We start from the raw sequence: 26,204 nt of genomic DNA, 5'->3' as shown, positions 1-26,204 counted from the left end.
TGGAAACAATGATGACAGAGATGAGGTTGACAAAGATGATGATAGAAGATAAAAGTTCTTGTGAAAAAAAAATCTGAGTTGGGATTAGTGGACTAAGGACTCAATAGGAGTTAACAGTATGATATGGTAGCCAAAAAAAGCTAATGAAACCTTAAACTGCTAGGGAAGGGATAGAACCACTGTCCTCTTCCCTGGTAAGATTATATCTACGATATTGTGTTGAGGTTGGACCCACATGTTAGGAAGTTGATTAATAAAATGGAGAGTGTCCCCAGGAGGAAAACAAAAGGATTTCAATTCCATGCTACAAGAGGATCATTTGAAGGAATCAGGAATGTTAAGAATAGAATATTTTTGGGTAAACATGATAGCTATCTTCAAGTACTTGAAATATCATACATAAAGAAGAAAGATGCTTATGTAGCTTGGCCTTAGAGGTTTGAATTAGGAGCAATTAGTTGCAAAGAGGTAAATTTTGATTTATATACTTCCTAACTATCTAAATATAATCTAAAATATCTAAAATATATCTAAAATATAATCAGTTGCCTGAGAAGGTAGTTAGTTCTCCTTTATTGTAGGCCTTCCTAGAAAAGATGGATGACACTTTGCCCTCTGCATTTAGAGGGGACTCTAGATGAGGTATGGCTTGGTCTAAGTGGTCACTGAGATCCTTTCCAGCTCTAAGATTCTGTGAATTTGTGAACCCCTAAGGGTAGCCCTGGCTATCCTTGCCAGTTTGTATGTGAAAACTCACTCCATATTTCTATTCTACCCAGGTCATTCCAAGACTAAGTGACCTTTGAGGTTCATTCAAGTTCTTTAATGTTTTTAAAATATGGATTTATTTTGATTTTACACTTCTTTCATTTCCAAATACATCCTTCCCTTTCTCCTACCATGCCAACCATTCTTTGTAACAAAGAATTTAAAGGAAAGGGGGGAGGGAAGCAACTAAGCTAATATATCAATATTTGGTTAATAAATCAACCAAATCTGATGGTATATTCAATATTCCATATTCATAGCCCCCTTGACAAAAGAGGGAGGTAGGTGTATTTTCTTATCACTTCCCAACCAGGTCTTTGATCCTTATGCATAACCTATAACATTCTAAGAATTTTTAGAAACTGCATATTAAGAAAATCTCACAGAAGTTTTCATCTGATGCCCAATTTCTCAAAGACTACCAGGTGAGCACAAGTTTTAACAGGGAATCTCCACATGGAAAGACTTCAAGTAAGATTCATATTTCTGTTATCTAAGGACCAGCCTAGATCAGTTCACAAAGTCTTATCACCAATAGGTTGACAAAAGATGATGGCTATTTTTGTGATCAATTAAAACATGGAAAGGGTAAGGAGATTTTGAAGAAATCTTTTTAATTTGATTCAACAGACTAATTACACCTAAACTATGTGAAAGACACTCTGCTATGTATTTTTAATTACTTTTGTTTTTTCAACTTTTAAGAATTTATTTTATCTTCTGCCAACCACCCCTGAAAAAAGGCGAAAACTTTGGAATAAATATATAATGAAGCAGAATCAATTACCAAATTACTGCAGAGAACAAAATTAGGAGCAATGGATAGAACTTACAGAGAGGTAAGTTTGGGTTTCATTAGGAGCAATAGATAAAAATATGTCCAAAACTATGTGTCACATTTTACGTATTAGTCCATAACCTCTCTATTCTATGTATTGAGGATACAAAGAGAAAAGAGCCACAGTTCTTTCCCTCACGGAGCTTGCAATCCAACAGAGGGCATACGACATGTATATCAATAATTCTGATGCTAAAATGTGATAAAGATAAAAGAAAGATCCAAAGTTGAATAAGAAGCTGTTTGAGGAGGGAATGGTGATCACTTTCAACTGTGAAGGCATCATGTAGGCTTTATGGACTAAGTAGCACCTGACATGAATCTTGAAAGATGGCAAGGTTTTCAGCAAATGAAGAAGAAAAGAATGTGGTACATGCATGGAAGATAGCCTCTTCAAATGTCTGGAAGGAGGCAACGTGAGATTAGGAGAGAACCAGCAGCCCAGTTTGAATGAAATGTAGTATGTGAAGAGGAGTAATATGAAATAAGCCTGGAAAGAAACATTGCTGTTGAATCATGGACACTATCATTTGTAAGACTAGGCAGTTTGTATTTTGCCTTTAGGCAATAGAAAGCCACTGAAGGTTTTTGAAACTTTCAGGGAAATTATATGGCCAAGTAAGCATAGCTCCTATAAAGTTTGGTATATGTGTAAAGCACAGATTAAAGACAGAATAAATAGACAGGAAACAAGGAGACCAGAAAGAGCTATGCCAAGTTTCCAGGTGACTTAACCTGAAATAGCGCAATAAATTAAAAGGGTCCTGAAAGTAGAGTGCTTATGATACTTGGCAGTGCTTCAGCAAATAAAAACAGAGTCTAGCATACAATTAGCAAAAGTAATTGATGCAATAGGAAATTAGGAACTAGTGTGCCAAGGCGAGTTCCTATACCACCCTTCGCTGTTTTCCCATCTCCAGCCCCATGACCTTCCCAGTTATGCAGCGGTTTTTGCCTCTAACTACTATGACAGGTCAATATTCTTCTTCCCTCAAAACTGAAGACATTTGTGGAGGCTGTCTTCACTATTACTTCACACCACTTAGCATAAGCATGGTTTCTGATATTTATCCCAGACACAAAAATTTTAATGACATTTCTAAAACCATCTAGCAAGTTATTAAAAATCTCAGGTGAACCTTCAGAGAAAGAACTGATTAAGTCTGAATGTAGATCAAAGAATGCTTTTTTAAACTTTTTTTCTCGGGGTTTTTTTTGGTCTGAATTTTCTTTCACAACATGACTAATATGGAAATATATTTTGCATGACTGTGCATATATAACCTACATCAAATTGTTTGCCTTCTCAATGAGGGGGGAAGGGAAAGAAAGAATTTGGAACTCAAATTTTAAAGTGTTTTTTTTTACATGTAATGAAAACATTAAAAAGCAAAAGAAATTTAACTTTTTGTGTAGTATTATATTTTCTCCAGTTACATGTGAAAACAATTTTTAACATTTGTTTTTAAAGCTTTGAGCTCCAAATTCTCTTTCTTCCTCCCTCCCCATCTTATCCCCTCATTGAGAAAGCAAGCAATTCAGTATAGGTTTTACCTGTGTAGTCATGCAAAACTTTTCCATAATACTCATGTTTTGAAAGAAAACATAGGCAAAAAAACTCAAGAAGAATAAAGAAAGCAAAAAGTGTGTTTCAATCTGTACTCAGACATCATCAGTTCTTTCTCTGGGGATGGGTAGCATTTTTCAGCATAAGTCCTTCAGAGTTGTCTTGGATCATTGTATTGCTGAAAATGGCTAAGTCATTCAAAGCTGATCATCTTACAATAGTGCTGTTACTTTGTACACAGTACATTTCACTTTGCATCAGTTCATGTAAATCTTTGCAGGTTTTTCTGAGAGCATCCTGCTCATCATTTCTTATAGCACAATAGTACTCCATCATAATCGCATACCACAATTTGCAAAAGAAAATTTTAAAAGTAATATAAAATCTAAGTTGAAAGGTGGCAAGTATTTGAATTACTGAGGAAGACATCAATATGGATGAGATGGATATGAGATATTTTGTAGCAGTACAATTGATAGACCTTATCAAATAGTTAAATATGAGAGATGAGAAGGAGGGAAGAGTTAAAGATGACCTTGAGGGTTCAAGTCTTAAGGTAGCACGGTAATGCCATGAAAAGAAATAGAAAAGTTAGAAAGAGGGTAAGGTTTGTTGGAGGAAGGTGAATTCAGTATTGGATAAGTTAGGTTTAAAATTCTAAAGGGAATATAAGTGAAAATGCCCAGTAGTCATTTAGAAATGTTTTACTAGAGCTCAGTAGAGAGATGAAATATTATGATCAATCTGGATGTCATATATTACAAGAATATTGATAAGGTGGAAAAGATCCAAAGGCGAACAGCCAGGATGGTGAAAGAATTCAAGGTCAATTCATATAAGAATCATCTGAAAGAGCTGGGGATATTTAGCTTAGAGAAGACAAGACTAATGTGGATAGGGAATATGATTGCTTTCTTCAAATACTTGAAGAATCATAATATGGAAGATGGATTAGATTTCTCTGTAGAGGGCAGAATTAGAGGCAATGGAATAATGTTGTAAAGAGTCAAATTTATGTTTGATACAAGGGAAGAAGATGTAATAATAATTAGAGCTATCCAAAGTATAATAGGAGGCCTAGAGAAGCACTAGGTCCACCTCATTAGGGTCTGCAGTCATCCAATCAACTAGCATTTATTAGCACCTGCTATGTGCCAGGCACTATGCAGAGGTCCCTTCTGACTCTGAAATTCTATGATCTTTAATTAGGGCTACATATTAAAATTTGAAAGTTATCTGAATAGAAGGGATAATTGAAGACATCGGAGTAGATGAGTTTTCCAAAAGAATTGCTGTATACTGAAAAGAGAATCAAGGGACACCTACACTCAAGAGGTGGTAAAATGGGCCAAGGAGACTGAGAGGAGCCATCAGACTTAAAAGAGGACAATCAAAAGTAGTGTCAGGAAACTGAATGAGACTATCAAGGAGACCAAAGTGGCTAAACATGCTAAATGCTATAGAAAGGCCAACATGTGTGACGACTGAGAAAAAGTCACAACTTTCTGGGTACTTATATGCTGTCCTAACATATAGGTATCCAGAAAGTTATGCGACATTTGAGGCACATTGTGGGTCAGCCACTCAAAACTTTAGCTCATGAGCCCCTATCAAAGTATTTCTTTTATTAAAAGCCTAGCAAAACAAATGACAAGAAACATCTCCCTGCCATACATTCAGAAGCATATTTTCCCACAGATTACTATGCCACAAGCAAATGGTGGAGATTATGCAGGGAATGTGTGTATGTGTCCAGGGGACAAGTATCAAGGGACAAATATGAAGGGAACATGTGTGTCCAGGGAATATTTGTAGCAAGAAGAAAGAGCTTGTATCCCCAAAGCAATATCCATACTACCTCTACCTCTGATGTTGCTACCTACTCTTAGCAGATCTTTGGGTATCTCTACTGAGATCACTGGGCTTTGAATAACTCTTCTCTGAGCTATGATCCTTCAATCAATCTTCTCTCCATTGAAATGAGGACCTCTACTGAGCTGCCTGATGTTGCCATCTACTGGGCCTTAGTTGTTATTGTTTCTTGTCCCATAAGATAAATGATAAATAGTCTTTCTGTTCATAAGACCATGTGACTATGTTACCTGTTTTGTGAATCTACCTCTTTTGAGGAAATTCCAACTTATATAACCAACCAGTTTGCTAGTGAAACCCCTTCAGCATTGACATTTTAAAAAATTCTCAAGGGCAGCTAGGGGGCTTAGTGGATAGAGCGCTGGCCCTGGAGTCAGGAGGACCTGAGTTCAAATCTAACCTCAGACATATAGCACTCACTAGCTGTGTGACTCTGGGCAAGTCACTTAACCCCAATTGCCTCACCAAGAAAATTCTCTCCTGCCCGCCTTTACTTGTACTCTCAGTGCAAATTCTAATCTGAATTGAGATTCAAAAATTATTTTCAAACTTTTATCTTTTCTTTGGGTCCAGAGCTTGGATATCCTCAAATCATTCTGGGGATTCCAGTTAAGAAAACTCTATAGGAGTTTGTTAGAACTATGGCAGGAAATTCCTTTCTGGCCATCATGCCTCAGATCTATACAAATCAACTTGGGGACAAGAAGAAAACGTCCAGAAAGAGCTGCTCAACTTGAAGACCTTTACCAGACTTCTCCATAGTAGCCCAATGACAATACTCTGCCTAGAACTAAATCAATTGCATTGTATTAGAGGGGATTGAGACATGAACCTGTGGTGAGAAAACAGGAGTAAGTATAAAGTGTTTTTGAAGAAGTTCAGCAGAAAAAGAAAGAAGATATAGAATGATACATTGAGAGTTTGAGGGATAGGTTGTTTTGGGGGGGAAGTATTGTTAAAGGATGATAGACCTGAGCATGTTTGTAGGTAGAAGGTAAGATATCATTAGAGAGAAATTGAAAGTATAAAAAAAGTACAGGAATGAAAGATTCAGCAAAGCACAGGGGGATATAAGAAAGGGCATACATGAAGGGGTTATCCATGAAAAGAATGGTCAACTTATACTTTGTGACCAGTGTTAAAGAGCAATCTTGAGGTATGGAGGAGGAGAGAAGAGGGCTCAGGATGTGATGAGAGCATGGACCATTTGAATTATAAACTAAAGGGAACATTTCCATGATCATGGAGAGTATTTCTTTCCCTGGGAGACTGAAGACAAAATTGCTCAGTAGGATCCTGGTGACTAACCCTCCAAACTCATGTAGATGCAAAGTAATCACTGTTCTGGGTAGGGTAAGCCTCCAGAACCTGGTTTTGGATTCTCAAATACCTTCCATCTTGGCCTGCCCATGTCTTGCTTGTTCAGATTTGTAATTGCTTATCGACCTCACTGTACGAATGGTAGGAAGCTATTTCTAGTAGCCAGCCTCTGGAAGCTTTCTCCTTTGTGTCTTACCCAAATGCTTCAGAGGCTATTTCAACTCCTTTTTCCTTCTTCCTGAAATATTTTCTTCCCATGGATTGCAAAGAATGAAAGGAAAAAACAAAAGAAACAGCAAGGCAAGGGATAAAAGAAGGGGGAGAGAGAGAGAGAGAGAGAGAGAGAGAGAGAGAGAGCAGAGACAGAGACAGAGACAGAAACAGAGACAGAGAGCTCTAGAGCTACGAAATGTATCTTTGAAAAAATCCTGGGAATAGCTAGGTGGTGCACTGGCTGTGGAGTCAGGAGGACCTGAGTTCAAATCCAGCCTCAGATAATTACTGTGTGACCCTGGGAAAGCCACTTGACCCCAAATGCCTCCAAAAAAAAGGGGAAGAAAAGAAAAAAATCATGCTTATGGCATAAAATTCTGTTTATTCTCCATTCCAGAAAACCATATAAACAAAATAATGGGCTTCACCTGAATGGAAAAAAAAACACTTTGACAGAACAGATAATCTGAAGTGTAATTCCTTGGTTTACAAAAGAATAGTATTGGAATGAGCCTTAAAAGTTATATAGTCCATTTTAATCATAAAGAACACAAGGTCCAAGAACACAAGACTTGAAATGACTTGTTGAAGATCACGTAGGTACTTAACCACAGATTAAAATAAAATAAAGAGGGTAGGGAAATATTACAGGATTCTTGGGAGGGAGCCTTGTGGTTTGTCCTTGTTCTCAAAGAGGACTATTGACTTTCCAAGTCTTTCCGAGACTGAGGCAATGCCCATTCAGTGATTAGGCCTGTTTAAGAAGTGAGTCAAGGTAAGTGGTCAAAGGATATAACAGGCAGTTCTCAGATGAAGAAATTAAAGCCATCTATAGTAATATGAAAAAATGCTCTAAATCACTATTGATTAGAGAAATGCAAATCAAAACAACTCTGAGGTACCACATCACACCTATCAGATTGGCCAAGATGACAAAACAAGAAAATGATAAATGTTGAAGAAGATGTGGAAAAATTGGAGTGCTAATGCATTGTTGGTAAAGTCATAAAATAATCCAACCATTTTGGAGAGCAATTTGGACTGTGCCCAAAGGACTATAAAAATATGTATACCCTTTGACCCAGTAATAGCACTTCTAGGGCTATATCCCAAAGACATCAGACAAATGAAAAAGGACCACCCCAAAAATATTTGTAGCAGCTCTTTTTATGGTGGCAAAGAATTGGACGTTGAGAGGATGCCCATCAATTGGGGAATGGCTGAACAAGTTGTGGTATGTGAATGTAACGAAATACTACTTTGCTGTAAGAAATGATGAACAGACTGACTTCAGAAAAATCTGGAAAGACTTGTATGGTCTGATGTTGAGTGAAATGAGCAGAACCAAGAGAATGTTGCACACAGTAACAGCCACATTGTGCCGTGACTAATATTGATAAACTTAACCCTTCCCAGCAATAGAAGGATCTAAGACATCGCCAAAGGCCTTGAGATGGAAAAATGCAATCCACATCCAAAGAAAGAACTATAGAGTTTGAATGCAGAAAGAAGCAAACTATTTGCTATTTTTTTTCTTTTGTTGAGTTTTGTTTCCTCTTTCTGGCGATTTCCTCCTATCGGTTCTAATTCTTACTTACAACATCACTAATGTGAAAATGTGTTTAATAGGAATGTATATGTATAGCCTATATCAGATTGTGTGCCATCTTGGGGAGGGTGGTGGGGAGGAGGGGAGAGAAAAATTTTGAACTCAAAAGTATACAGAAGTGATTGTTGATAAACCAAAATAAATTAATTTAAAAAAAAGAAGTGATTCAAGAGATGGTCCCTTTATTCGAAATTAAAAAAAAAAAATCAAACAGGGAGGGGGAAATCCTCAAGGTTGTTCCTGGCCAAAAGAGAAACAATTACTATTAACATTCACTCTGAGCCATCAAGGCCTCCAAAAATAATGATTAAGTGCCGCTTGGGCAGAGACCTGTTGTTGGCTAATCAAGGAGAGCCAGAATGAATTGGGTTTCAGGTATGGTCTTTAAGAAAGAAAGCTACCTGTAAACCTCAGGATATCAAGATAGGCTTCAGCCATCAAAATTTACAGAGAGGAGAGGAGAGGAGAAGAAAGGAGAGGAAAGGAGAGAGTTAGGGCTATTTGGCAGCTCAGAGTACTTATAGGTTGTGGTTTGTCCTTTGTTCTTAAAGAGGATCCTGACATCACGAAGATGATGCCATGATTTGTAAAGGAATTGGATCTGAGTGACGAAGGGCTGTGCAAAGTCACCAGCCTCACTTTCTTCTCCAAAGCCATCTGGGTCCTGCGGCCGGATATAGATCAGAACAACTGCCCAGTGGGAGACATTCCTCTTTTCAACTAAGGTCTTTCTGAATTCTCACTTTGACAGAGGCAATGCTTATTCAGTGATTAGGCCTGTTTAAGAAGTGAGTCAAGGGATGGCCCCTTTAATCAAAATTCAAATCCAAGGCCACAGAGAGGTGAGAGAGTAAAAGACTGAGAAAGATACATTGTATTTAATATTGAGAGGTCACTGGAGACCTTCAAGTGGTATCTGAGAGTCTGAATAATGAATGGATGTGAGTTAATGGGAAGCCAGATGACATGGGATCAGTCAAGCCACCTACTACAGAGTTCTATCTATTCAGGCTAACCAGGAAGCCTGCTTACCTTTCTTCTTCCTGTTTGTTTGAGGGGTACAAGCTTTAGTTGAAGTGAGGAGAATACAGGGAGCTCAGTAGAATTTGCTTTGGCTAAAAGATCACTAGAAGCCTTGTGCAGAGATAAGAGAGATGGTGCCTAAGAGCTAGGGAGACCGTACTAGACCTTAATGGAGAAAAGAAATACGATGTCATTTTTTCTAGACTACTTTGAACTTTGTTAAATGTAACTTGCTCTAATTCTCAGCTTCATTCTTCTTTTTTGGACTTTCCTCCCATACTTATCATCAGCTCTCATACTTTCCTTAATTCCTGTACTCCTTCATAGCCCTAATCCAGTATTTTGTATACAAGATAGGTGCCATTCAATATGTAGCATAAGAGGGTCCTTACTACTCTACAGTGGTGTTCATTTTGCTTCCTCATTAACCCCACTGTCACAACCCTAGTTCAGCTTGTTATCTTTTTCTTCTTTTTTTTTCAGCTTACTATCTTTCACCCAGTCTATTTTAATATCCTGCTAAGTGTCTTTCCTGTCTCAACTTTCCTGTCTTCCAACTTGAAGCCATCCTTCCCACTAATGCCTCTATAATTTTCCTTATTTATGAGAGCTCTGATCACCCTAGTGCTCTACTCAAAATGTTTCATTAACTCTTTATTTTAGCATTGTCCTCCATTGTCCTTGGTCTAATATGCCACCTGTATTTCACAGTACTTTCCTTATTCATTCTGTTCTCCAACCTATTAGCTGTTCTCAAATATCATCCTTTCTTTGCTTTCCTCTGTGAATTTGCACATTATATCTCTGTGCATGTGCATGTATAGGGATACCTTCTACATCATTGACTCTTTAATTAAATTCCACACTTATTAAGTACCTACTGTGAAAACACTGTGCTAAGTGTCAGATATACAAAGAAAGGTAAGCGTAAGTTCTGATCTAAAGTAACTTACAGTCTAGTAAGGAGAGACATTTGTACATGTAAGTAACAATAATAATGATAGCTAGCATTTACCAAACACTTTAAGGTATTCCACACACTTCACTAATATTATCTCATTGCTTCATCACAACAGCCCTGGGAGGTAGGTGCTATCATTGGATTCATTTTGCAGATGAGTAAACTGAGGCAGACAGAAGTTACATAGTTTGCCCAAGGCTTCACAACTAGTAAGAACTCAGATCGTCTTGAATGTAGCTCCAGTGATCTATCCACTTTGGCATTCAGCTGCCTCGATAAGAGTAAAAATAGAAAAGTCACTAAATCACAGCATCACAGAGTTTGAGGGGCCCTCGGGAGCCATCTATTCCAATCTAGAGCATTGTATCCAATTGGTACCCTAAAAAGAATCCCATATGCCCAAACAAATGTTCATCCAACCTTCACTTGAAGACCTCCAGTGAAGGTTAAACCATCACCTCCCCAAGGAATGTCCTTCTACATTTGGATAGTGCTAATTATTAGGGTATTTCCTTGCATCAAGAACAAATTTGCCTCTTTGCATTTTCTATTCACTACTCTTAATTTTACCTTCAAGGGTAAAAACGAACAAACAAGCAAATAGACCAGTCAGTCAACAAGCATTTATTAAGCACTTACTGTGTTCTAGGTTCTGTGCCAAGTGCTGAGAATACAAATACAAGCCAAAAAAATATATAGTCTCTGGCCTCAAGAAGCTTATATTTTAATGGAGGACACAATACATCCAAGGAAGTTGAAAGTAGGTGGTAGGAGAGAAAGTATCCAGCATGGGGACATGATGAAAAAGTCCAGAGAAATATAATCTGGTAGGAAATGAAGAGATGGATGACCTGGGTGGCCTCCTTAAATGGAGAGTCTGAGAGGATCTTTCCAATCAGAGGAAGGGATTTCAAAGGCAAGAGTATTTCCAGTTCAAGAGCTGAAGTGATATTCCAGAAAGAAGACCTTTCTGGAGCATGATGGAGAAGTTTGAAGGAGTGCATCCTGGCAAGAAAAGGAAAAAAGCAAACGAACAAACAAAAACTCTGAAGTCCATTTCCTTTTCCATATGACAGTTTTTCAAATACTTAAAAACAGCTATCATGCTCTGCTACCTCCACTGCCATAAATTCTTTTCTCCAAAGTAAACATGCGTATTTCTTTTAACTACTCCTCATGGTATAATTCCAAGGCCCTTCATTTTCCCAACTACCTTCCTCTGGACCCTCTCCAGTTTATCAGTGTCCACCCTAAATTGTGGTGCCCAGAAATGAATACAAAAATCAGATGTGTTTTGGCCATGGCAAAGTATGGAAAAATTGTTACCTTGTTCCTGGATTCTATGGCTCTCTTAATGCAAAATTGTGTTAGTTTTTTTTTTGTCTGCCATATTATACTATTGACTCATTGAGCTTGTAGTCCGTTAAGACCCCCTTATCTTTTTTTCAGGTGAAATACTTTTTAGCCACACCTTCCCTCCCTTACTTGGAAGTTGATTTTTTTAACACAAATGTTCACCCCCTATTGTAGGCATGGCTCTAATGCCATTTTCTTCTTATTTTAGGTTCAATGTGAAATGAAATGAGGCACTCACAAGTCATTTAACATTTAATATAAGAAGGTTAATTTGCTCTAACACAGCAAGAATATGAAACAAGGCTATAGTGGCACTTAGTTTCTTTGAATACAGCCCTCCTCATCTCCATCTGGAAACATATATGTTCAGTATGTCATCAGAGTTTGGCAACTTGTGTGGTCTTTGGCACTCACCAAGTCATAGAGACACAGATTCCACAGGGCTGGCTGTGACATTTTATATTTCTAGATGACCTAAAAGCCATGATAGGGAAGGTGAAGCCTATTAGGTCCTGGGGGCAATTTTGTCCTATCACATCCCATTACTGTGCATTTTCTGAAATTCAGCCCTATATTTATGCCTATCAAGATTTTGTTTTTATTCTAATTCTGTCTTCCAGTTACATTAGCTATATCTACAGCTATCTGTCATTGGAAAATAAAAAATCATGCCTTTTATCAAATTAAAAATGTTAACTAGTAAAGTACCAAGCACAGATCCCTGGGCTGCTGACCTGGAAATCTTCCGTTTTTAATACATCAACCATTAATATCTACATATTGGGCCTGACTATTCAACCAGCTCTGGGTCTACCTAATTACACCCTGTTATGTCTTTTTAAAATATTTCACTAATACTCTTTTCTTCTATTTTATCACCTTCACTACCCAAGCACACTCTCCAAAAAACTTCTTTCCCACAGGATAACTCCCTTGTAATAATAAAGCCAGGCCAAAAGGTGGGGATTTGGGGAAGGTGGGGGGATTACATATTGGTGTATCTGAAAATATATCTCTCATTCTGCACTTCCAACCTATAAACCTATCACCTCTCTCCATTTTTCCCTAAAGGAACAGCATGAGTGACTATGTCAATTATGGATAAGATCTTTCTATATTATATTGACAGTATTTCCCTGATGTACATGACCTTCCTTTAATAAAGTCATGTGGATGCTTTGTGATCTCTCTTTCCTCTTCTACGCCATCATCTCTTTAATAATACAGACTAGAAATGTAGCACAAATCAGAATCAAGCCCACTGTCCAATAGTTTGCAGATTTCACTTTCTTGTCATTTTATGTACAAAACTGAAACCACATTTATTTATCTTTTGTACCATGTATTTTTCCTTATTCTATATTATTCATGTATCAGGGACAGTAGATTATCAGTCATATATGCTGGCTTTTTCATTGCCCAAGAATGTCAGTTACCTGGGCCAAGTGGTTTGAACTCATTAAAGGCAGCTCAGTGCTTATTAGTATTTTTTTTACTTATTTGGGGTACCAACTCTCAGCCACTTTTGTTTCATCCTTTCCAGTCCAAAGGTCATTCTCCTTGGCAGAGAAAATAGAAGCTAAATAAAAATGAGCAGCTCTGCCTTCTCCCTATAGTCAATAATCTCATCTACCCTGAGCAGCAGTACTATACTTTCATCCTCCCCTTTTCCCCTACTTATTTTTGTAAAAATAATTTCCTTTGGTAAGCTTTTCTTGCCAATCTCAACTCATTCTGAGGTGTTGTACTTTTAACACTATTTTTATGGTGCCACACAATGTTTTTGTGTTCGTCTTTTATTTTGTGCCATGATTTCTGACTTCTTTGCATGCCTTTTAAAAATCTGTTTCTTGCTGAGTTAACTATACGTCTACATCACTCTTTTCAGATAACTCTCTTTTTTCCTTCTCTGTCAGATTGGTTTTCCTTGGTGTCTTCAGAATTTCTTTCTTGAGAGTTTTCTGTTCTTCCCAAACTGGCTTTGCCTCTAGAACTTTGGTCTGTGGTCTCCTACCTATTTTTCCTCTGAGAAGTTTAGATAATGTCAGTCAATAAACATTTATTAGGCATATACTAAATGTCAAGCACTGTGGATACAAAGAAACACAGATCCCACCCTCTACGAGTTCACAGTTTATGGGAGGAAAGAATTCTCAAACACCTATGTACAAACAAGCTATGACGGGATAATAAAAAATAATGAGCAGAGGGAAGGCAAAAGAATTAAATGCTTCATGTAGAAGGTAGGATTTTAGCTAGGACCTGAAGGAAGCCAGGGAAGGCAAGAGGTGGAGATAAGGAGGGAGAGGACAGGACAAGAGGGATAGGAAGGACAGCCAGTGAAAATGATGGGAGTGAACAGATAGAGTTCGTGGAACAACAAGGCGGCCAGCATTACTAGATCAAAGAGTTTTGTTCTGGGGGGAGGCAGGGGCTATAATGTGTAAGAAGACTGGAGAGATCATAGTAGTGGTTAGGTTATGAAGGCTTTTGAACACACAACTGAAGATTTAATATTTTACCTTGGAGGCAATGGAGTAAAGGTAGTGGAGTTTATGGAGTAAAGGGTGGGGGTAGCAACATGATCAGACCTGTGCTTTAGGGAAATCACTTTAGTTGATGAGTGGAGGAGAGACTGCGGTAGGGAGACTTATAATAATGTGCAAGGAGAGTTTGAATGGAATAAAGAAGTTTCTTTCCTTTGGGAAAAGAGCTTCAGGGAAGACATCTTGGAGAACATAGCAGCTGGTTTTAGCCCTGAATGAAGGGAGGGACATCAACACGCAGAGATGAGGGTTGAGCAGGGAGTCAGTTTCAAGAACTGGAGCTAATGGAAACAAAGACATCGAGGCAAGACTAGTACAAAGTATGGAGAGTAGTCCTGTTTGGGCAAAATGTGGAGGGAGTGAAGCGAAGTGAAGTGAAGTGAAGTGAAGTGAAGTGAAGTGAACAAAATAAGGCTCAAAGCATAAGTTGAATCCAGTTTGCAAGGGGCCTTGAATGTGAGCAGCAGGAATTTGAATTTTATTCATTAGGTTGTCAGGCTATTATTATCTCGGCTATTATAAAATAGCCTAGACATGAAGAGATGAGTACCTGAACGAGGGTGGTTGAAATAGGAAATGAAATGAGGGAATAGAAATGAGAAATATGGTTGAGACAAAATCAAAAGAATCTGTCAGCTGGTTGAATTATAAGGTAAGATAGAGGGAAAGGTCAAAGACAGCATCTCTAATGCTATGAATGTAGATGATGAGGAACGTGTTAGTATCATTAACAGATATAGAATAGTTAGGGGGAAAGTTAGATTATTATTATTATATTTTAGAATTATATGTCTTATTTTGAATATAATAAATACCCAATAAAATGAGTTTTTGTCTATAATAGAACAGAAAAAGAAGATTGTACGTGAAATTGAAAATCTCTATTATTTATATCTTTTTGTTCTTTGTAGATACATAATAAATTCAACATGTAACTCAAAATTGTTTTTTTTAATTCTCTCTAGCCTTCTTTCTGTTCTCTTCTGTGCATTAAAATACTTTAATGCTTCTCTTTTCCTTTTTTTTTTGTTTGGCCAATCCTATTGCTAGCTCCCTCATCTCCCTCCTCCTTCCCAACACACATACTCCCAAAATAAAAATTAATAACAGAAAAATGTGATCCTTGAAACGAATCAGCATGGTCAAGCAAAAAAAAATCTATGATTTTTTTTCCATATACAAAAATCTATCTCTCATTATGCACCCTGAATCCATCATCCCTCTTTTAGAATGTAGGTAGCATGCTTCATCATTAGTGGTCTAGAGTCATGGTTGGACATCATATTGATCATCTTTCAAAGATTTTATTCTGTATGCTATTATTGTTACTGAATAAATTCTTCTCCTGACTCTTCCTTCACTCCACATCAGTTCAAACAAGTCTTTGTAGGTTTCCCTGAAAATGACCATTTCATTATTTTTATGTGATAATATTCCATTACATTCATATGCCATAATTTGTCCAACCATTGCTCAATTGATAGACACCCTGCCCTTGTTTACAGCTTGTTGTTATAACAAAAAGTACCACCATAAATATTATTTTATGTATAGGTCCTTCCCTTTCTTTCTGATCTCTTTAGGATATAGACCTAATAGTGGTATCACTGAGTCAAAGGATGTGCATAGTTTAGTGACTTTGGGGCAGAGTGGCAAATTTGAAAAGTAAGGTTTTGTAGGAAAGATAAGTTCAATTTCAAATACATTTGACATGTTGATGGACCACCCAGGTGGAGATATCCAAAAATACAGGACCCATGGGGTAATAATTGGAACAAATTATGTCACCAACTGAGGGTCAAGGATAGATTGTTAGAATGTACCTATTTAAGAGGTTTGAATAAGAAAAGAATTCTCCAAAAGAGACAGAGAAATATCAGTTATAAAGAACCATTACTGTCTGATGGTACAAAAGACAACGGAGGACAGGGCACACAGAAAGAGGGAGTGGTCTATGATATTAAAGGTAGCAAGTAAATCAAGGAGACCAGGCACTGGAAAAAAAAATTTGTTGAAATCATTCTTTTTGCTTCAAGGTCCAGATCATTTTCCTCATCTATAAAATTAGAATAATAATAGCATCTACCTCCCAGGGCTGTTGTAAGAATCAGTTGACTGTAATGAAAAGCCTTGATAAACCTCAATAAGACACCCAAGTTCTGTGAATGAGTTATCTTTCACCATGACAAAATTCATTTAGAGAGCATTTACTGATAAATGGGGGACATGAAAGCCTGATCAGCATAGGACAAAGAGATGAGAGTGCTTAGCCTGGTGCTTGGCACGTAGTAGGTCCTATGTAAATGCTACCTATTTTTGTTCTTATTATTTGCCACCTCCTTCAGGAAACCTTCCTTGGTTTTGTCAGCTGAATATGATATCTTTTCCCCAGAATTTCTCATGCTGCTTTGCTATCTCTTGTGTATTTAGTAATAATGCAACCTGTATACTGGTGCTTTAATTTTTTTTCTGTACACATCCTCCCATTCCCCCAGTAATAGTAAGCTCCTTAGGGACAAGGACTATGTTATTTTTTCATCTTTGTGCTTACAGTGCTCAGCACAGGGTCCTATGCATAGTAGGGGCTTAATGAACATTTGTCTGGTTGAGTTCACTTTATTAAAATGTCAGTAAAGTATTTGCTACATGTACATCCAGGTCCTCTTCCACTACCCGGGTGGGAATGGATCTGCAAACAGCTAGTTCTCCCCACTGCAGAGACTTCTGCACAATAACAATCTTTAAAGATTCTCAAAGTTTGGTAGAAGGTCAGCCCTTAGGCAATGAGAGCCAAAAGCTTTGGCAGGGAGTTCCAGTGTCAGAGGGGCAAAATGTTATGGAGCCATTTAGGAAAGAAGAAGCAGATGTAAGCCTGAGGCTGTAAGGGGACACAATTGTCAGCAATGATTAGGGTTTATTTAAGGGTACCAGGAAATGGTCTCAGGGCTGATGTTGGTCATTTCAGAGATATCTGAAGCTGATTGAGTTGTAGCAAAGGAAGTAGCATGGATGGAGAGTATTTGTATTATATACTTGGGAGCTTGTGAGTCAATAATACAGTTTTAGACAATTAACATGAAGAGAAAGAATAGTATTGTGAATGTAAGTCATTTTGGTGTGAAAGCATTTGAACTAAGGTTCAAACCCTGCCTCTTCTTTTGCCAGAGATATGGCACTGTCATACTTTGTGAACTTGGCTACATCATTTAACTTTTCTAGGCCCCAGTTTCCTCCTCTCTAAAATGGGAGAATTGGACTATATGGTCTCCAAGACAGAAGTGTGATGAAAAATGTTTAACTATTGCTTCTCTGGGGGAGAAATGTGTGCACAGCACACTTAAGCTTAATTTTCATTACTAATGTTTTCTCCATCTCTGTATCAAATATATGCAGTCAACAAAATAATAAATCAAGCTCTGAATTATAGCATTTGCTGATTTCCAAGGTTTTAATGTTCACACTGAAAATTTAATAATTGGCTTTCAAGATCAGGTTCAAGCTGGCTCCAGCATACCCCTGCTCCAAGAAGCTTCCTACTTCTAAATCTAGAAAGGTCCCTTCTATCCTTCCAGTTCTATGTTGCAAGGTCCCTTCTGGCAAAGATGTTTAAAAGTCACTTCCAGTCTGATATTATGTAACTTAATAATAAGAATTGGGGATGTTTTTCCATGGTCCATATTATGGCAAGCAGCAATTTTCCCTAGAGAATTATGTCACTGCTTAGGTTAACTTTTGCTAATTATACCAGGGGACTGGGAAAGCAATAAAACTGCCAAGAAAGAGCCATGACCAGGAATCTCACTAATGGAAAGTATCTGGTAAGCACCATAGCTGTGGGCAAGCAAAGTATGAGGTTGAGAAGGGTAAGGTAAAGCAAAGAAGTAGGTAGAACTCGTGGTCTAGGGAGTGACGCAAGACTCAGCACGCTGGTAGTTATTGAGGCCATGCTGGAGAATAGTACCGGGAAACTGAACCTAGGACAGTTGCTGTTTGTTTTTTACCCTGTTTTACATGGGCTTTGAACAACAGGTATCCCTGTGATGAATTCATTGTTGTTGTTTCTCTCATCTCTTTGTCCTATGCTGATCAGGCTTTCATGTCCCCCATTTACCAGTAAATGCTCTCTAAATGAATTTTGTCATGGTGAAAGATAACTCATTCACAGAACTTGGGTGTCTTATTGAGGTTTATCAAGGGCTTTTCATTACAATCAGAGAAAGTATTGTGATACCAGAGAAAGAAAACATTTCAGTATCATTTTGGTGTCATGTCTCCACTAGGTATCTAGGAAGCATCTGTATTACCAAATCAATTTCATGGGCATGACAACACCCAAAGTGGTTCCTCACTTTTCCCTTTTTTACGTGACAGATCTCAACTCTGACACATGTCAATGGTGCTTCACAAGTGTTCCTCAATTTCCATAGGGTCTAGAGAAAAGATTGGTGGGGAAGCAGGGTATTATCTGTTACCTCTACTCCAAGAGTTACACTTTGATGTCTGAATATTTGTGTGACTGAAGGGCGAAGGAAGGAGAAAAGGAAAAGAGTGGACTCACCCCACGGCTGACTTTGAAATTTTATTGTCCCTTATTTCTAGGCTAAGTAGTGGAAAAAAAAAAACTTGATTTGCTCACTTCCCATAATCCAAAAGTTTAAGGGTTCATTCTTCTACACAGATAACTCTAGCTCTTTGGAAATTTGCTCAGGGAATACAAGTTTAGTAAAAGAATAAATACGCCATAAAATATATTCATGGCCTTAATTTCTGACATGAATAAATTCGCCAAAGCCTATCTCTAGGCCTGAAAAAATATTATCTATAGAACTGTGGTAGCATTTTATCTTTTTGCATATCATACATCTACGAGGTTGATTAACAGGTAGTTCTAGGGTCTAGAAGAGGCCCTAGAAGATGGGCCAAATGGACATAAGCTATATCCCTTCTACCCATAGGCCTCTATTGAGCTCAAATCCTGGTTGAGGGCACACACCAGTCATTACCTGGGGGATAAGGTAGAATTGACAGGAGATGAGAACTAATAGGTTAGAGAGGTGAAAAAAAGAAGAGGGAAAAAAAACCTCATAGAATATTTTCTATAGAAGAAGACAAACATTTAATAAGAACCTATTATGTGACAGGCGTGGTGCTAAGCAAGCAATTTATAATTATTATCGCATTTGATCTCATAAGACAATAATATCATCTTTGTATTCCAAAGATAGTCAGGTGATATGACTGATCATATGTGAATAACTTAGGAAGGAAAATTAATGAAGGGCTCAGGGATTTTCAAAGGATATTTTCTAGAATTTGACCTTTTCCCTGAACTTGGATTCAGAAAATTTGCATGCAAATCGTATCTACTTACCATTTCGACAAACCAACTCATCTTTTTGAGCTACAGTTTTCTCACTGGTAAATTGAAGAAAATATTATTGCACTATCTACCACATAGTTGATTGTTGAGAGGATCAAATGAGATAAGACGTATGAAATGTTTTGTGAACCATAAAGTCCTACAGAAACATGAGTTGCCTGAGTCATTATCTTTCTTCTCCAGTTTGCCCTCACACACAGTATCCATTCACCACTGTAGAGTACAGTGAAGATGTTTAAAACATATGAGCAGCTTAATTTGCTATAGTGTGGCATCCCAGACTTCAAGTTATGTACAGAATAGTTGTACGTTTCGTTCACTAAAGTCTTAAGAGGGTTCATCAATGCTAGATGCAGGATAACAGAAATGGAAATGTGTCTCTATTAATGCCTTGTTAATCTCCAGTACAATCTAGGTTCTTTGAGGGCATGAACTGTTTCCCTTTTATCTGTGCATTCCTAGCACCTAGCAGTATCTTGCATGCAATAAGGGATTAATAAATTCTATTTGGATCAGATTAGAATTACCTAATATGTACAAAACCGAATACTAGGAATTAGACAAGTAAAATATAGAGATATGCCAGCAAAATCCTTTAAATAACAACATAAGGCTAAAGTTATAATGCATGAATACAGATTAATTTGTCATCTAGTCAGTGTTAGAAAGTCTGGGACAGGTAGATGGCTCAATGGATAAAGTGCCAGGCCTGGAGTCAGGATGGCTCATCTTCCTGAGTTCAAATCTGGCCTCAGATACTTACTAGCTGTGTGACTCTGGACAAATCACTTAACCCTATTTGCCTCAGTTTCCTCATCCATAAAACAAGATGGAAAAGGCAAACCTCTCCAGCATCCTTGTCAAGAAAACCCCAAAAGAGTCAGGCACAATTGAAAAAATGATTGAAACATGAAACTTCAAGTATATGACCAAGCAGATAAGTCCTAGGAAGTTGCCTGAAGAACATGGTTAAATGGCTAACCTAGTTCACAAAACTAGTACCTTGGATCAGGATTTGAGTCCTGCTTTTCTAAATTCTGAGCCTAGAACTCTATCCACTAAGTCAAATAGCACCCCTATTGAATGAACACTCTCAAGTTAACAGTATGACATTCCCAGATCAGTATCATAATAGGAGCCAAGCAAATCATGCAGATAATAATTATTGTACAACATGAGAGAAGAGAAAGATCCGATCATTGCAGGCTGTAGCACTTAACAAAGGATTCATGGAAGGAAATGAAACTGTAGCTAGGCCTTGAAGGATGGATGAGAGGCAAGCAAAGAGCCCAGTGAAGAGCTTTCTGATCAGGGGAATGGCATGAGGAAAGGCCCAGTCCAACATGAATGCCACTTCCTTCTCTCATCTCCACTATACATAGCAACCCTCACAAAGCACTTCATTTGGGACTCTGTTTCACTTTTCATGGAATATTATATATTATAGTTCTCTGTATGCACGTCATACTCCTATATGCATATGACAGTATGGACAGGACCCCATCTAAAGTTTCCCATCCCCAATGTCTAGTACACAAGCTGCTTAGTAAATTTTTGTTGAATTCAGTGGAAGGCAATGATACTGAATTGCATGGGGTAGAATGGAATTAATATGGGAATGAGTGAGGTTTACTCAAATCTGGGGTAGCATTAGGCTCAAATGAGATGATGGATGTAAAGGATTTCACCAACCTGAAAGCTCTATATAATTGCCAGTTATTATTGTTATTAACCTATAATAATATTAATCTATCATTATTATTATCATTAATCTACAGATACCAGGCCTCTAGTCTGATGGTGACTTCATTCTCTGAGTCTTCTACTGTTCTCCTACTGAACCCAAATTATGTTTATAAAACAATACAGGGGTGTGCTAGTAAATGTTTAACAACTGGGCTCTCCAAGAAAAAAAAATGCACAGACATTTTTAGATTTAATCTACATTATTACCACTTTCTTAAGTCTAGACAATCAACAAAACAATCAATCAAGCCCAGATTTGTAGAAATCAATGACTTCTAAATGCTTACAGTCAAAATTTTTAACAATGGGTTCTCTCGAGCCATTTAGAGTTGCCTCCCTCACTCAAACAAAACAGAACAGCCCAGGGTGACTGAAATGGTTGGTCCTTTGAGGAACAATGGTTGTTGAACTTGCTCAAAACATTATTGAACAAGGACATGTGCCCAGATAGGTGCTCACATGATTTTGATGCTTATATACCTTTGTTAATTGAATCGATTCCATGAAAAATAAACTGCCTTCATGCCTCCAAATTTTATTAATTTGGGTTGGAAGTGCATGGATATCTGACGGATTGAGAAACTTTGGATCTTTTGACGCACCCTCTTTATTTCAAAAACTTCTTCCCCACAGGGGGAAGGAAGAATTTCATTTTCTCACAAAGTCTAGAACCAAAAGACAAAAGTTCATTCTTCAGTTCATTGTTAGTATGGATTTACCAGGTGAATTACACTATATGAAAAAATGATTGATGATTAAGGACATCATTACTAATTTTTAATTTTATGAAATTTAGTGGAAGACTACATAAGTCATGGAGGGGATACAGTCGACGTCGTTGGAGGGATGACCAGCACTGAAGAAATTGTGGGTGCTTGATGTAAGTAGAAAGGTTATATCCCAGAAAACCTAAGAGGCTAAAATTAGGTTGAAAGACAAATGGACAATTTGTTTTCTCAATGCCTGACTCTTCATGGGTTGAGAAGATTGATTTATCCATTTAGTGGTTTCCTGTAATTCCAATATTAAGGTTAATAGACTGTGGAGGGTTCAGACTCTCAAACTCCAGGGCATTGACATGCTCCAATCCCATACACTTTTAAAAGTCAATTCTGAACAATGAGAAATTCTCAACTTAGAAGGCAAGTAAAATGTATGCTTTCTAAAATTTGAGACTACATTGTTTCTTATCATTTCTGCCTTTGTCCAAATCAGAACAGGGTTAACCTTCAGACTATGACCTGAGCCCATATGGGAGTATCAAACAAGGAGGAGAACAAAAAGTATCTGATCTAAGATACAGTCTTGCTTTGGTATTATTCTGCTCACTACTGTCACTATCTCTGATCTCCTAGATTTGTGACCTTGCCTGCCTAGAGCTATAGCAAATGCCTGACGTTTCCTACTCTGGATGACTTCTCTGGGCTTGTTCTTTTGCCTGCTGACTAGCCAGTGGAATCTTCTGGACCCTTCTAGCATGGTTTAGTGCAATGGTTCCAAATGCTTTGGTTGCAGACCCCTTAGGGGGTGGGGCATAAAGTTATAGCAAGGGGTTCATGAATCCATATGTGCACCCAACATTATTATTTTGATCTTTATTTAGCTATCATAAAATATGCTCAGTAACATAAACAAGCAAATGTACCTTATGTAGACTGAATTTCAAATGCATTGCAAATATATGTATTGCTATTTTTCAAAAAATGTAGATGCTATTGTGATTAATAAAAAAAAATTCATTTAAAATTGTTAATACATTCATAGCAGCTTTTTGTAATGTGCTTTTTTCAATTATATAGTAACGGCACAATTTCTATCATCTGGGATATGGTCTCTGAATTATTATTTTTTTTAATATTACAAGGGGCCTCATAATCCAATAGTTTGGAAACCAAAGGTGTATAACACTGTATTGGAGTTAGAAATTCTGGGTCTAAATCCTGATTCAGATATGGGACCTATGTGACTGTCTGCTAATCAGTCTCTTTATCTGTAAAATGAGCAGTCTGGATCAGGCGGTCTTTAAGGTCTCTTGTAGTTCTAAACCCTATAAGATTCTGTTCCAAACCTTTTTTTCTTCTCAATCCTTCCACATCACCTCCTTCCTTCTCCTTTTCAGCTGAAGATTTTGATTTGTACTTCACTGCAAAAAAGTTAAGGTTAGAATTTGAATCAAAAATTTCCAATTCCAAATAGTTTGTGTTTGCTGAGAGTTCCTTCTCCTCCCCTTCTCTTCATCTCAGATCTTTCTGTCACCATCCCCCATTATTTTCTGCTTCACTTCAGTCTCAGATGAAGAGGTGGACATTCTTGCCCAGGTCATCTCTCTCACATGCACCACTAAATCCTATTCCTCTTTTCTATTCCTCTTTTGTCTTCACTAGCAGATTACCCCCCCTCTTTCTCTCTCTCTCTCTTTTCTCTTCTCTTCTCTCTCACTCTCTTGTCTCTGTCTCTGTTTGTTCCTCTGTCTCTGTCTTTCTCTGGCTCTCTGTCTCTTTCTGTGTGTCTCTCTCCATTTCTCTGTCTCTGTGTGTCTCTGTCTCTCTCTGTCTCTCTTTGTCTTTGTCTCTGTCTCTGTCTCTATGTCTCTCTCTTTCCCTCTCTCTCTCTCCATATCTTTCTCTGTCCTTCAGTCTCTTCTTATTTACTGGTAACTTCCCAATTGTCTACAAACAACCTCAGATCTCCACCTTTAAAAAAAAAACAACTTTCAATAGAATCTATCATCACTATTAGTAATCATTCTGTTTCCCTTCCCCTTTTCAGCTAAACTTCTTGAAATAAAAAAAACATCCTCAGTGCCTCCTCCAATTTCCTTTATTCTAAACTCTCTGCAATCTGCCTTTTGAATTATCACTCACCTGAGTCTCTTCTCTCCAACAAATTGACCAATACCCTCTTAATTACAGAATCTAATGGCCTTATCTCAATACTCATTATATTTTACCTCTCTGAAATATTTGACACTGTTGGTCACCTTCTACTTCTGCATATTTCATATGCTGTCTCTTGGTTCTCTTCCTGCTGGTCTGGCCTCTCCTCATCTCTTTTATTGGAGCTTCATGTGTATTATGCCTACTAATTCTGGGTGTCCCTCAAGGTTCTCTATTTCCTCACTTAGTGATTTCATCAACTCCCATGAATTAAATTGTCATCTTTATGCTGATGATTCTCAGCTTTACATGTCCTGCTATGGTCTATCTCCTAAACTCCTGTCCCATGTCACCAAAAATTGACTAGTGGACATTTCAAATTGGATATCCTATAGGCATCTCTAACTCAACATGTCTGCCATGCCTTTAGTGTTCCCCTGCCAATTCCATGCCTCTTCTAAATTTCCCTATTACTTTCAAGGGCCTCACCATTCTTCTAGTCAATCAGATTTGTAATTTCAGTGTCATCCTCTATTCTTTACTCTCATTCACCCCAAATCTTCAGTCAGATGTCAAATTATGTCCTTTCTGCCTCCAGAACATCTCCTGTATACCTTCTCTTCTCTTTAGTCATATAGCCACCACCCTAGTTCAGATAGTCTTCATATAAACTATCTCAATGGCCTCCTAATTGGTCTTCCTGCCCCAAGTCTCTCCTTGACTCCAATCCACTTTCCATACATCTGCCAGAGTGATGCCCCCTCCAAAACAAAACCACAATTCTGATCATCTAATGTCCCTATTCACTAAACTCCAGCAGCTCCCTATTTCTTTTATTGTCAAATATAAACTCCTCTTTTTGTCATTTAAAGCTCATTACCATTGGGCTCCTTTCTTCCTTTTCATTGTTCTTATACCATGTTTCCCTCCATACATTTTGTGGTGTGGGTAAGCCAGCCTTCGTGCTCTTGCTCCCACATCTCCTGTGCCTTTGCTCTGGCTGTTCGCTTTGCTGGGAATAATCTCCCTCTTTGCCTTTGCCTCTTAGAATCCCGGCTTCCTTTAAGACTCAGCTTAAATGCTATAGGAAGCCAGTCCTTTTTCCATTCCTCATCTAGCTTCTAGAGCCTTTCCCTCTAAGGTTACTATGGTCCCTCTACTCCATATGTAACTTGTATGTACTTATTAATATATGTTGTCTCTCCTGTTAGAATATAAGCCCCATGTGGGCAGGAACTTCTGTTTGCTTTTTCTTTGTATCCTCAGTGTTTAGTACAGTTTTTGGTATATAGTAAGTGCTCAATAAATGTTTGTTGATGGCTTGATTGATTTTGACTTGGCTGACTTCTCTGAATTTGACCTCCTTATACCTTTATATCATAACTGAAAGTGCTGCCTCTGACTCTGCCAGATGGTTTATCCTGGTCCCTCTAAGGTAGACGTGGTCTGTCTACCAGTCAGAGTCTTAGAGCATCCATTCTCCCATACACATTAAGCCACTTTCCACCTAAAACTAGCTCATGGGGCCTCTTACAGTGGTTGTTTTTTTTTTTCTCAAATAGACTTTAAGAGATGGTTGGCTGCTTAAAACCATTGATGAAAATAACACACAAGAGAACTTTGAGATAACAGTAGCTGAACATGCCATTTCGGGCCTCTCAATATCCTGTTGTTTTAGTAGGATTTTTTTTCCTTAAATTTCCTCTGAGTCTCTATTGTTTTAACTGAAGGATTTTGAGGTCAGAAATTCTCCAATGAAATGCAAACTACCAGTGTCACATATTTGAGATAGTGAGATACTCAATAAACACTAGGGCTGATGATCTTGTATTATATGCTATAGCAACCCCTTCCTGAGCATTCCGAAATGTGAGAATAATGCAATTGGTGTCATAGAAAGAGCACTCAACTGGGAGTTCTCAGCCCATCTTGACCATTAGTTATGTGACCTTGGCCAACTCACTTTCTCTGAGCCTCAGTTTCCTTAGTTTTTAAAAGAGAGGACTGAATTAGATTATATACAAGATCCATTAGAGTTCTATTGCACTGGCTCCATGCACTCTTTCATCTAAATAGATCTAAAAAACTCTTAACCACCTTCCTTAAGTTATTCATATGCACTGTCATTC

At 37.9% G+C, this 26,204-nt stretch overlaps 1 protein-coding gene across 2 annotated transcripts in view; it reads left to right on the top strand.

Annotated features, from left to right (window-relative positions):
- The window catches only part of ZMAT4 (zinc finger matrin-type 4), a 732,744-nt gene extending 707,383 nt beyond the window's left edge, over positions 1 to 25,361 (top strand). For both annotated transcript variants that reach the window (XM_078149597.1, XM_078149596.1), the window contains 2 exons: positions 21,996 to 22,079; positions 22,555 to 25,361. In XM_078149597.1, the coding sequence (XP_078005723.1) occupies positions 21,996 to 22,059 (64 nt within the window). In that variant the 3' untranslated portion in view covers positions 22,060 to 22,079; positions 22,555 to 25,361. The remainder of the gene's footprint in view (positions 1 to 21,995; positions 22,080 to 22,554) is intronic.
- The last annotated feature ends 843 nt before the right edge of the window (positions 25,362 to 26,204 follow it).

This window comes from Phascolarctos cinereus, unplaced genomic scaffold (genome assembly GCF_003287225.1).
Source record: "Phascolarctos cinereus isolate Bilbo 61053 unplaced genomic scaffold, phaCin_HiC Scaffold_2;HRSCAF=192, whole genome shotgun sequence".
NCBI lineage: Eukaryota > Metazoa > Chordata > Mammalia > Diprotodontia > Phascolarctidae > Phascolarctos > Phascolarctos cinereus.
This window is presented reverse-complemented; position numbering and strand designations above follow the sequence as displayed.